The sequence below is a fragment of the Coloeus monedula genome, assembly GCF_965178545.1.
Source record: "Coloeus monedula genome assembly, chromosome: 7".
Taxonomy (NCBI): domain Eukaryota; kingdom Metazoa; phylum Chordata; class Aves; order Passeriformes; family Corvidae; genus Coloeus; species Coloeus monedula.
In genome coordinates, this window is record NC_138787.1 from 13435049 (window position 1) to 13447994 (window position 12946).

At 42.9% G+C, this 12946-nt stretch overlaps 1 protein-coding gene across 1 annotated transcript; it reads right to left on the reverse strand.

The window, feature by feature from the left end:
- Positions 1–2682: 2682 nt before the first annotated feature.
- On the reverse strand, positions 2683–7243 carry FAM237A (family with sequence similarity 237 member A; the record flags this gene model as incomplete). The annotated part of the gene is made up of 2 exons (XM_082284596.1): positions 2683–2831; positions 6835–7243. The coding sequence occupies 2 exons, from the start codon at positions 7241–7243 to the stop codon at positions 2683–2685; spliced, it is 558 nt and encodes a 185-aa protein (XP_082140722.1).
- Between the last annotated feature and the right edge of the window lie 5703 nt (positions 7244–12946).

The window sequence follows — 12946 nt, forward strand, 5'->3', positions numbered from 1 at the left end:
AGAGGGTGAAAATTAAAGAAAAGAAACTTATTGAGGGAGGAGATCATTGGAAAGTGGGTATACCCATATAATAACATAAACAAATATACTGTGAGATAGAAGCTTAGTAGCTTTTGCAATATGCCAGTGCCAAGAGACACACACAACAATCCAAGAAACTTAACTGTTGATTATGGGAAGATACCTGTCAGCTTCTGATGAGGATTTAAATCTCCTTTTAGTGCCTGCATCTGAATTAAACTTGGTTGGAAACAGTAGCAACTGACAACTGCTGGTTTGGTCTGAAGCAACTTTGAACAGATCTGGAGTACAAACTCTTACAAATAGATATTCCTGAACTACCATGAACTCTTCTTTCATGGCAGTATGTAAAGACTCAAAGAAGTGTTTTCCATGCTAAGAAGCAGTTGTTTAGCTCCCAGATCCCTGTAAGATGAAAGGGACAAAATCACAAGGTCTTTATTTTGTTGTTATTCAGTTCAGCTGACAGTGAAGGAACTTCAGTCAGACGTGTTCATCCCATCCTTCTTCTGACATGCTCTGACTGAGAAACAGTAAGCCAGGAATAGTATCTGCAAAAACAGTCTTAGCTCACTCAAAGATCTGCCATGAAGCTTATAAGAAAGAGTGGTAGGATGCAATATCCTGTCTTTAAACACAGTGACATTTTTAAATGTTCCTGTATAGCAGATCTACTTTAATCTCCTACTCAGAGCCCTTGTTTGTTTTTTTTTTAATATAGCCATTCTTTCATCACTTCACTCTGTCACTTGCAGGGTTACATGCAGTTATTTGCATCCCCTTTTTTATTTCAGCACAGTTAATAACACAGATTGTCTCTTTACATCAGCAATTTCCAAGTGTTCTCCATAGTGTGATCTACCCTAGAGTTTCATCTGCTTTGTCAGTCTTGCCCATTGCCTCAAAAGCTGAATTTTGCTACAGCCTATTAATTAAGAAGCTTACTGAAGCAGAGAAGTATTGCAAATTCATTTAAGCTAAATATCATCTTGGCCCATAGTGGTATTTCTGTCTGAAGGGAGGAAGAAAGCTGCCATGAGCCATTTCCTAAGGGATCCTGTTGTTGCAGGTGGGACTTATCTAAAGTGGAAGCACTAACATGTGCCCAGAGGGCCCTGTGGAAAAGCATCTAAGTTAAACAGGACCCGTTCAGAGAATCTGTCTGGTTTGACAATTGCTAGAGCTTGGGAGCCTATGGGAACAGGTAACACCTGCTTTACTCCAATGCCAATCCTCCTGGGCTGAGGCAGCCAGCCCTTAACACCCTTTGTTAGGTGCTGGTCTTGGTAGCTGTAGGGACTGTGAGTGAAGACTCTCTTATATGGATACAAAGTTGCAAAATGGGGCTTTTAGATGTATTAATATAATGAAAGTAATTATCAGCATAGGTACAGGAGTGAGCAGATCTGTTTTAACAATGCTCTTGCTGCCCTCCCACTGGTAGCAAAGCACTCTCCTAGGCTGTGGCTGCAACTGGGGGTCTGTTGCTGAGTATACTGAACTGTGTGTTCCTGTGTTTATCCTGCTTTAGTATTCTCTCCTCTCTTGAACATTTAAATGGCGTGTTGCATGCTTAACTTGAAGCACAAATTCAGTACTATTGAAGCTGTTAGCCCTCTTACAGTTTTTTGTTTGCTTTCTTAAGTCTGGATTTCCCCCAATGGGACTGTGTTTAAGCCTTATGTTCAGGCCACTAACCATTTCAAGATTTCTTTACACATTTTGTTACTTGAACCTATTTCTGCAAGCTGATGAACAATCAGGAAGCCAGTTTTTCTGTGGGTATTTGCAAAAAAGAAAAAAAACCCAAACCACCAAATATTGCTACATGCTCAAGGAAAGAAACTTTGAATGAACAGTTAAGTGTAATTGCCCTGGAAAGATGACATTTGTAGTTACATCCAGCCAGTCTGGCAATGGAAATAATTTACACCATAAAAGCATTAACTGTTACCTGCCATAAGTTATTTTGCATTAGTTTAATGTCCAATTGCCTATTAGGGTTATCAATAAGAGTCAGAAGAAACTGATTTTTCTACAAAGAACTTGTAAACTAAAAAAGAAGCAAATGTGAGTTATATATGAGAATTCTTGTGATTAAACATTTTAAGTATGAAAGCAGAGGAGCTGGTAAAATCTGTTAACCCTTTTACTGGAAAACTGAAAACATTTTTGGAAGGTATTTTTCATGTAGAAATATGTACTATTTTTCTTTAGTGGGATGATGTCTTCGAGCAGGGGCTGCTTTGTACAAGTGTACAGCTATGCATACAATCAAACATCACCATCTTGACTCTAATCCTGTCTTGGAGCCAGTGGAGGTTTTTTGACAAATTCCTTCTCTGCTTGTCTGTGTTTTATTGAAGGATCAGTTATTTCCTGTTTCGGCACCCAAAAGACAATAGTTTGAACAGATCGCATGTATTACAGAAGCCTGATATACACACAGATTAAAGTAGGCAACTGCTTGTAAATCATGCAGTTTAGTACGGAGGCTAAATTCATAGGTAATTAAGAAAACCCATAAGTCCAAGTTAATCAGACATGTAGTGCTCGAAGATAGAGGCCTTCTTCCACCACATAAATTGACATCAATGGGGATTAAAATGCAAAAAAATAAAGAGAAGTAGTTAAAAATTATCTACAAATCAAAATCTTAGACTAAATGTGTAATTTCCTCTTTTTTCCTAGCTCTCCAACGATTCTTCCAAGTAATATAGATCTACTTTTGTGTATGTGGATACTTATTAAATCTTCAAATGAGTCTTTCTTCTTCAGAACTGGTGACCTCTGAATATGAGAAAATGTCCCTGAAAAGTGACATAAAAATGCATATAAGTAAATAATTTCCAAACAGCAAAGAGCAGCTGAATACTCAGTTTCCCACATCCATGTTTCCTCTGCCTTTAGCTGCTGCTGGTCCTCATTTTATCAGCATTACCCCCAAGCCTCTTGCTCTGGTGATAGCCATATCCCTCCATTTGCAAGTTGCCTTTCAGTGTCAAGTCACTTTGATCTTTTCCCTCAGTAGGGACCTTTTCCTTTAGTCTATCTATAACACTCTTCTACTTGTAATTAGCAGAATCAAAGTGCTTAAGACTACTAGGAATCCTACTGACTGGCTTGTTCTCAACCTCTCTGCACAGTGGGTGTGATCTCTCACACTGTCTAGTAGAACATTTGTTATTTCCTTGAGGAACTATGGGGCATTTTCTTTGCAATGATCTCTAAAACGCAGCAGATTGTTTTTCTTTCTTTTAGACATACTTGTCTTCTGAAAAAGTAACTGGTTAACACAATATTTGCTTATTTACCAGACCTCAAATGTACAATAGCCTTTACCCCACTACCCTCCCTAGCACCCTGCAGAGTTGGAACAGCAAGTTATATCTGTCTTGGGCCAGGTGCAAGGGCTGGTCTGAGCCTAATCACTGCACCTGTGAGGGAGGTGTGCACAGCTGAGGCCACTGAGTGGGAAGGGGCCGGGGGACTGCTGGGTGAGGAGAAAAGAGGCAGAGGCTGTGTAGTTTTTAGATGTTTCTAGAGAGGATATGCTATGTGGCTTCTTGAGGAGGATCTTCTTATATAGCTGCTCTTCAGGAAGATTGCTGTGAGTATAAAAGCTATGTTTTCCTTGTGGTTCTGAAATCGTATTTTGATTAAGAGTTGTAACTATAATGTAACTTCAGTGTTGTAATGGATTCAAAATGCATTTATGAAACCTGCTTTTTCATAGAGTTTGGATTTTGTTAGACAAAAGGGGTGAATTACTAAAGATAGCTTGGCTAGGTAACTGAAAAACTCTCCCTACTTGTCTCAACTTAAAGCTGATTAACACTTCTCTGCAAAATATCTAGGGAAGCTGAAATGCTGCTGGGTTAAGTAGGATTTTAGGTGGATTGAGACAGTTTGTCAGGTTACTCATATCCAACTGTTCTGATTTTGTAGTATTTTTTATGGCTTGTGTAGAGTTTAAGAGTGTCCTCAAACTGTGAGTACAGTTAAAAGCCTGGAGGGATTAGACTGGTCCAGAAAACAGTGTTTGAATCTGTAAGTCGGGAACTGGGCTACTTGTCCCACTTCTTGGTGCACACTTGAAGAGAATTGTTTCCCAGGAAGACCAAGTATGGGTAACTGTGGAAGTGCTTCTAAAATGTGCCAAAGTAGTTTTGTTTGGTACTACTGAAAAGTGCTTACCAAGGGCTTTGCTAGGTTTTTTTGCTTGGAGGACTTTTTTTTTTTTTCCCCCTTGGAAAAAAGAGTTCCTGATAATACTCAATCTTCACAAGTAGGATTTATCCATTAGTTCTGAAATGTAATGCTAATAATAACACCTTAACATCAGTATTTCTGTGCCAAGTTCAGATTTCTGTCTTGCTTTTCCAATTCAGTGATATGTTTAAGAAACTACAGAGAATACAGGTTACAGGTTGCTCCTCATTCCTGATTTATGATCCTGTTTGTAATTAAAAAAAACCCAAAACAAACCCCAAATATATGGAAATTTTAACTATTTAAGAGGAATAAGATGAAAAACTTTGGTATGAAGCAATAAAGTTATCAGCTGTTGCAAAAGTAACAGTATAAAACAAAAAAAATTTTCATTTTTGGATTTCTAGTATAAGCCTACTGAAAGCTATTTATACCTGCCCATGTAGGTGTGAAGTACACAAGATAATTTAAGTGCTGTTAGTGCTGCTCATGGGGCTGAGAAAACAGGCTTGTACCTCTCTTTATGCATAGGTGGTAATTCTGTTCCTCATCATTTGCTGTGCAATTTTGATCTGCATTTATTACCAACTGATTTTTACTTTCACTGATGAAATAAGGCAGTAGGATCATAGGTTAAAAAGATTAAAACAGCTGGCTTTGTTAAGAAACTGTGAGACTTGGATGAGAAGTTAGCTCCTCCAAAAAAGAATTAGGCTGTCACTGCTATAAGCTGCCTGCTACAGACTGATGTTAATCAGTCGTACAGAGAAATCAGATTAACTGATTACAATTCACAAAACAAAGAGGGTGTGAATACTTAGTAGTACTTAAAATCTCTTTGTATAAGAGTAAAGAAAAGTCAGAATTTATCATAAAACCCTTAATTTGATTCTCCAAAATACATCAGACTGTTACTCTTTAATCTTGACTGGAACAAAAGCTCTTTGTTTAGGAAAATCACAGTGTGATATAGATATGTAGAGCCAGATGTAAACAAAAGGCTAAGTGGGAGTTTAGACAGTGATATTCAAAGCTGCAATCCTAAACAAAAATTAATCTGGTGCTTTAGCCTGGTGGGTTATCTCAGTTTTTGACTGCCTCATGTGTCTAAAGCTGCATTCTGTTTGCACCCAAAAGTGCGTCAGTCTGGTAAGGATTGAGCAAATTGTTGCCTTTGTGATGTCTAAGAGCACTTGGAAACCAGAAGTGGGTTCTGTGCTGCATGCCAGCAGAGTAAAGAGCTATGTGATAGCTCAGATTCTTTGCAGAGCAGGATAGGATCCAGTTGTTGCTTTTAAAATGCAGGCAGTGGTTGTTTGACTCATAGTTTAGAAACTGACCCTGCATGTGGGGGGGGTTGAGTCTGAGGGGATTGATTCAAACTCAACTCCTACCTCAAGGCCCAGGATACTGCCTGTAGGTAACAGGGTAAGGACCTCTCAGTCCTTCCTATCCCAAATTCTAACTTTGAATACCCCAAAATTTTTTAGGGTGAGACTGGAATTGTCCAGTGGTATATTGTCCCTGGGGTGCGAGAACCCTGAGTTCAGGTCCGTTTTTTAGAGACGCTCTAAGGGATACTTGCTCAGAGAGGCTCTTCACTATTCCATGAACATTCCCCCAAACATCATAATAACTTAAGACACTGCTCTAGGAGGTGGAGATAAGGGTCTCAATCCATTGAAATGTTAAGGCAGTTCTGCCTTCTCAGTGTGGGCCCGACGCGCTACGTTGTTGGTGATGGCAACAGCACTTCTACCTCTCCATCAAATTACAGCACCTACCCCTGTCTGAAAGTGGATATTCTCCAGGCAAGAATACATCTGTTGGTAGCAGGATCAGAACTGTAGCCTTGGAAGGGACTGAGATTTAGGAAAAGCTATACTGTGTCTCCTTCCTGGGAATGAGGAGGGTAAGTGTCATGCATATGGAGAGGGGTCTGGTAGTTCTTCTCTGGGGCTGGGAACCTGGAGACTAGGAATTGCAGCATTTAGTGCCACAGGTGGTGGTGTTCTTCCTGGAGCTGTAGTCATGCATGAAAGCCTGTATGCATCTGAGTCCTAGGTCTGTTTCCATTGTGTGTTGGGTAAAGTTACCAATATGGAAATGGAAAATACCTAGTGGCTGACTGCTAGATGGCAAGTAGACATACCCTTACCCTTCTGCTGAAAGACTGCCACTCTCCCCAACAGCACCAGTACAATGCACTCCTCTCAGAATGGAGAGTTCAGAACTAGCCTGTTCATAGCACAACTGTGGTAAAAATGCTGCTGTGGAAGAGTATGTTGGTATATTCAGCACTGAGCTGCCTTCTTTGTTTGAATACTCCTGTATTACACTTTCTGCTGCTTCTCCTACCCCATCAAACAGAAACTTAAAAGCTGTTATTGGAGTTCAGGTTGTTTGGAGGTCAAAGTTTCCCTGAGATCACATTGAACATAAACATAGCTCTACACTTGACTGGGAGGAGTAGGGGGTTTTTGCACAGCACTGTCCTCTGTTTCTGTCCTATTACCACATAGCACAATAGGCCTCAATCTCTTTTCTTTCCCACTAGACTCTAATTATGGCCCATTAGACACATATTAAAAGAGTAGTGACCTTGGTTTCTCCCTGTGAACTGAGAATGTAGGGTAGCAATCTTCTGCTCAGCTTCTGCCAGCTGCCTTCTGCCTAGGCCATGGGTTCTGGAGAGCACACAGTCCACATAGATATCCCAGAAGAGCTGAGCCAGATCCCAGAACAAAGCCCCATGTTTCAAGTTCTCTGAGGATTTCAGAAAGATCATGAAGTCCCAAAAGCCACTGACAGAGTCAGAAATGCGAGGCTTCCTCATCTCTAGTAGAACAGCTGAGGAGGATTCCCAGCACTGAGGGTCTGCCCGCCCAAGAGCTAGTGGATCAATTTGACTATGGCAGAGGAAGGGTTTCACACAGAACACTGCCATGAGTAAGAGAGAGCAGGTGAGTCTCATGGTGCAGTGGATTCTTCCTCTGCTTCCAAGATCCATTGTGTCACTGAAAGATAAGAAAACCAAGAGAAGCTGAAAAACATCTCACTCTTAGACCCAAGAATAAGGTCCTGGTACTTTACATGATATACAAGGCACTCAGATATTGTTTCTCTGCTCCTTAAAGATTTGTGTATGCTTTTTGCATATATATATAAATAGTAGAGGAGTTTCAATGCTCTATGCAGCAGAAACGTGTAAAAAATTTTTCACTCATCCTCAAATCTTATCTGGAAGTCCTTAATATCAAAAGCCTTTTGCCATTTTTGCTTTACAGATCCCTAATCTTTTTCAGTAAAAATCCATTCCTTTTTACATAATTTAAGCCTTTAGGCAGTCTTGCTTTTCTCAAAATTTTATGAGCCCTTTAAAATAGTCTTCAGAATCACAAGGATCACTGGACAGCAGGTGGAAAACTTTTGTTGAAAATGTGTTTTAATGGCTCTTTTTAATTTTTTTAATTAATGGAGGTTGCAAATTCATGCAGTGACCAGGATTGGTTTACGTGCTAAAATGCAGAACAGTTCTGAAAAGAGGGTATAGCAAAGCCATCACATAGCAGCTGTATTGTACAACATGTACACATGCATATAGAAACAGAACAGTTCAGGTTGCAAGGGACCTTTAAAGCTCTCTAGTGCAACCCTTCTGCCATTGGCAGGGACATCTTCAGCTACATCCGGTTGCCCAGAATCCTGTCCAACCTGACCTTGACTGTTTTCAGGGATGGGGCATCTTCCACCTCTCTGAACAGCCTGTTCCAGGGTTTCATGACCCTCATTGTAAAAGATTTTTTTTTTTTTTATATATCTTATCTAAATTGATCCTCCTTCAGTTAGAAGCCATCACCCTTTGTCCTATTGCAACAGGCTCTGCTAAAGATCCTGTCCCCATCTTTCCTGTAGGTGCTCTTTAAGTACTGGAAGGCTGCAACAAGCTCTCCCTGGAGCCTGCTCTTCTCCAGGCTGAACAGGCCCAAATTTCTCAGCCTTTCCTTACAGGAGAGCTACTTCACTCCTCTCATCATTTTTGTGGCCCTTCTCTGGACTTGCTCTAACAGGTCCATGTCTTTCCTGTGCTGAGATGTGTATGTGTGTATATATATATATAGTACCGGTGTGTATTGCAGATCACTAAGAATTGTCTGTTTGTTAAAACTGAAATTTGCTAAGTAGTATCTATAATTGATGGGTGGAAATTCTGAGAATGATAACCTTTTGTGGCCAGAAAGGGCCAGTTGTCTCCATCAGATTTCATTTCTAGTGTGTACTACTCTGTTGTATTTTCAAAAATGCTTCTAGCATTTCTGATATTGTAACAAGTTTGGGGGTTGTTTTTAGTGTAGCTCATGGCACACAGAGAACTTCCTATTTGTGGAAATCAGCAACATCTGAGGTCAGCATTTAGGACAAAATTCTGTTTAATGTATGTGCTGATCTGCTGAGTATTCATGCTTGTACATTTTCAGTTTGATTGTTGGGGGTGGGGAAGCTACTTCTCTTAATGAGCTAGATAAGCAGCTGGCTTTTTATGTAGAAAGTCTCTTCCACGAGTGATCTTGAAGAAGTGTTCCTTTGCTATGTGAAGGAAAATGCCAAAGGCAGGATATGGATGCGCAGAGGGATTGTACATGAAAGGTAGCCCAGCCACAGCCTGTGTATGAGACTAGGGAAGAGTAGGCTGCTCTGTGGAACATATTTCATTGTAGAGCGAAAGGACTCTTCAGAGATTTTGGTCCTAGCAATGATATTCTTACCTAGCCCCTTGTCTGGCTACCTGGTTTGGTTCCGGGAGCATTTTTGAGATATTCAGACTATTCAGAATTTGCTCCCCAACTGCTTAGAGTCCCTTTTTAATCCAAGTTGGGATCTTGTGAAAAGAGCTGGCTTGACAGGCCTGGACCTGAACATTGCATTTAAGGAATAAAAGAGGGCCAGCTTGCTCTTCCCACACTGCCCTGCGTAGTGGATGTCACTTATGACAGTGGTGGTAGTAATGGGGCTGTCCTCCTGCTGCTCCCAAGGTCCCCAAGAAACATCATTCTTCTGTACCCTAGTCCACAAGGCAGGTTTTGATTGCTTTCTCAGAAGCAAGCCAAAAACATCCTGTGAGTCATTACTTCAATCTTGTTTGTGCATCAGAGCCCTTCCGCTGGGCACAGACACCTATGTATGCCATGCAGTATGCACATACCTGTTTACTGAGACTTTTTCAAGGGACATAATTAACTTTGTCAAGTTTCTGGTTTTCAAAGCAATTTAGCAATCTCAGATATGACCATGGTGGGTGGGGAGACAGACATGGGGCAGGGGGGAGGGAGGGGGGCGGGGAGCCCCAAAACAAAGGAATAATACTAAAACAGTCTATTAATACTAAATATTAAAATCCTTTAAATGATGGATCTGTGACTTTGACAGAGCCCATCTCATTTGTACAGGTTAACAACTTAACTGGTTGCTTTACATTTTCTGCTTCCCAGCACCTATTCTAAACTTTCTAAGTTACAAAACTAGCTAAGATGAGGGCTCTGGATTTGCCAAAACAAAGGGGACAGCCCTGGGCAGGGAGCTGGTAGGGCATTAGTATGAGAATTGGTGCCCTTAAAAGTATGATGTGCATGGCATTTAGCAAAGGCCACTAGTCCTTATGGTCTGGTCAAACTCAGGGCAGCATTGTGCTGTTAGTCTTCTACAAGGTTCAAGATTTGTATTTTTTTTTAGATATTTGAGAGCTGGAGGGGATGCTCAGGCAATGCAGATTTCATTAATCTCTTACCTGTGTGTGTGGTGAATGCTTCCATGCAATTCCTTCCCTACACCCTCCAATCTTTAGATCTTTCTGTCCATAGATTGAAGTTTGTGTGCGTGTGTGAGTGCTATTTACACTTTCTGCTTCTGACTTTTCCCACCCTCCCCTTTATCCCTGCTTCTCCTTGCAGTTTAGTTTCCCGCTCCACTTCCCGTCATGGATAATGCCTTCCAATAATAATTACAAAGTTAATCAGTTAACTTGTTATCATTTAACTTGGAGCTCTCACTTACGGATAGTCCCTCGGCCTGAGGCTACCACGGCCGGTCCCGGGCCGGGTGCCCGCTCCGGCGCAGCAGCCCCGCGCGGCTACCGAGGCTCCGGGCAGCGCCCGACTCCGCCGCCGCTCCCGCCCCGCTCCGCCCCGGCGCCGCCCGCAGCTCCCAGCGCTTACCTCGGCGCTCCGGCCAGGACTCTCCGAGCCCGCTGCCGCCGCCGCGCTCCTTAAGAAGCCGGAGCGGGCAGCCCCGCTTAGTTTTTACGTCAGGGCTCGGGAGCAGCCCCCACCCCCTGGGCCCGGCCGCTGCTCCCGGGCACCCGGAGCTCCCTCCTTCTGTGTGCGGAGCTGTCCTTGCTGCAAGTCTGCTCCGCTTCTCTGCCCCCCTTGTCCTCCTCTGCTTGCGGATCCCGGCCCTCCCGGGCCAGCCTGGTGGCCATGCTGCCTCTGGCCGAGGGGAAGGGGTGCGCAGTGGGGTGGAAGAGTAACAGATTTGGCGAAACTGCGACCCTCCCTTTGCGCCCCCCTCTCTTAGCAGTGCTGCACCGGGAGGGCAGGAGGGGAAGAATAGAAAGTAACTCCGACCTTGGAGCTCAAGTTGTCCAGAGCTGGCTCAGACCTGAGGTATCTTTCTTTATGTGCTTGGCTGTTGCAGATCCCTCCACCCTAGAGCAGGAGTCTGTGTGGCACGACTAGAGCTGTTTGCTGGCTGGGGCTCAGCCCGTATGCAGCAGGTCCAGCTCTCCTGGAAGTTAAAGCAGCGACCCAGAGAAGAGCCACAGAAGAGAGCCAGTAAAGGCATTAATTGAAGTAGTTGGGGTGAGCTGCTCACTGCAGCTCAATTTACACAACTTTACCTAAAGAAGAGCTACCTTGGAGTGCTGTACACTCTTCGGCGGAGGGGGGGTGGTCTGGTTACGTTTTCTCTCCCAAGAAAAATAATGTGATCTACTGTTGTTGCATTTTCGCTCTCTGAGGTTCTCAGCTGCAGCCCCTCTCCCTTGTGACTTCTGTGAAGCAGCTGAAAAATCTCTGTGTGTCTTGGAGAAATGGGCAAAGCTGCTAGGGAAGTGAAAGGAAACCATGGATGAAAAGGCTGTCTCCTGTTACATGCAGAATGGAGAGAAAAATCTGAGCACAACTCTGCCTGTGCTCCCTGTGCCTGCTGTGACCCCCTTGCATACAGAAACATATAACTCAAAGAGCTGGGGCTCTGTGACCATGCTGATGACCAGTGTTGGACAAAACTTGCTTAATGCCAGCTATTTGAAGCAATAGGCAGGTGAGACCATTCTTTTTCCCTGACTCTGTAGTTTATAGGCCAAATCATGTAGCGCCTTGCTGCCTGTCTGAAGCCAGTGCAGCTGCACCAGTCCATACCAGCTGGGGAGCAACCTATTTGTTTTTCCAAGATTTTTCACTGGCAGCTGCCTTCTTCTTTGTACCTGGAACCATAATCCCTTCTCCAGGAAGCAACTGTGCTTCAGTAGCATGAGGCTTATCTTCATTGCAGTCAGTGGGGCCACACTGGTTCACATCAGCTGGAAAGCTGGCTTGAGACACTGATTTCTCTGATCAAGACCTTTATAATTTGTGTTCTTTCTATTCGTACAGTCCATATAAACGGAGGAGCAACTTCCTTTTCCTTGATCTTGCGGCATGCCTATGACAATTAACACTGCTTTTCTTTTCTTCTGATGCTTTATCTCCTGAATAAGGAATTCCTGTGAAAGTATATTTTGTCTAAGTAATGCTACTGTTTAACAAAAGTGCAAGGAACTTTTTGGGGATGAAAGAACACTGGTTAGAACCCTTGTAAATAGCTATACTGTATGACTTTGGCCAATTTTCACATGTTCCATTTATTTAACAAGAAGTGTGAGTTTGGTGAGGGGAGTGATGGTCACCAACTGCTGAAACAGACTTCAGGATGAACTGAAGAGTGTAATACCTTGCAAGGGGCCCTTGCAATGTGGTGGGGGAAGCCTCTCATATGTAGGATCTCCAACATTTCTTCTCTGTGCTATCAAATGCAGGCTATTCCAGTAGACTTCCTTCTCCTGAGTTCTAGGGCTGAAATGATCCTTAAGGATCAGCTTTTGGTTTTATTGGTTTCTTTTTAATGTCTGCTCTGGAGCTGATTCTGGACCCATGTGCAGTCTGGAGCCTCCTTGGCAAGTGAGTAACCAGCATGCTTCACCTTGCCTCTGTGTTTGGGGATTGAACCTGGCAAAGGAGAGAAGGAAAGTGTGCAGATAACACCTGGCTGTTGTGATGAAACCTGAAGGCAGCCCCTGGGTAGAAAAGGCTCTGGGGCTGCTTGTGTTCATGGTTGGCCTGGCTGCAGGGGCCAGAGCAGAGCAAGATTAAAATGCCACAGAAGTGGGTTTTGCTGCTGTTTCTGGGTCTGTGGTCTGTTGTTCTAAGGACTCTGCCCTGCATTGTTAAGGGTAGAGCCAAATGGAAAGAAAAAGGTTATATGTTTCTTGTGAGTTGATAAGTTTCTGTCAACCTACAACCTTTGTGGATTCATTGTTAACAAGTGAGTTTGAGTCCCCTTCTGGGATGCACTTTATCTGGTTTTGGATCAAGAACAACATTGGTTTCATTCCACTCAGAATCCTGGCAGACCCAAGGGAACTGAACCAGGGACTCTCACAGAAATGGGAGTTGCTGCT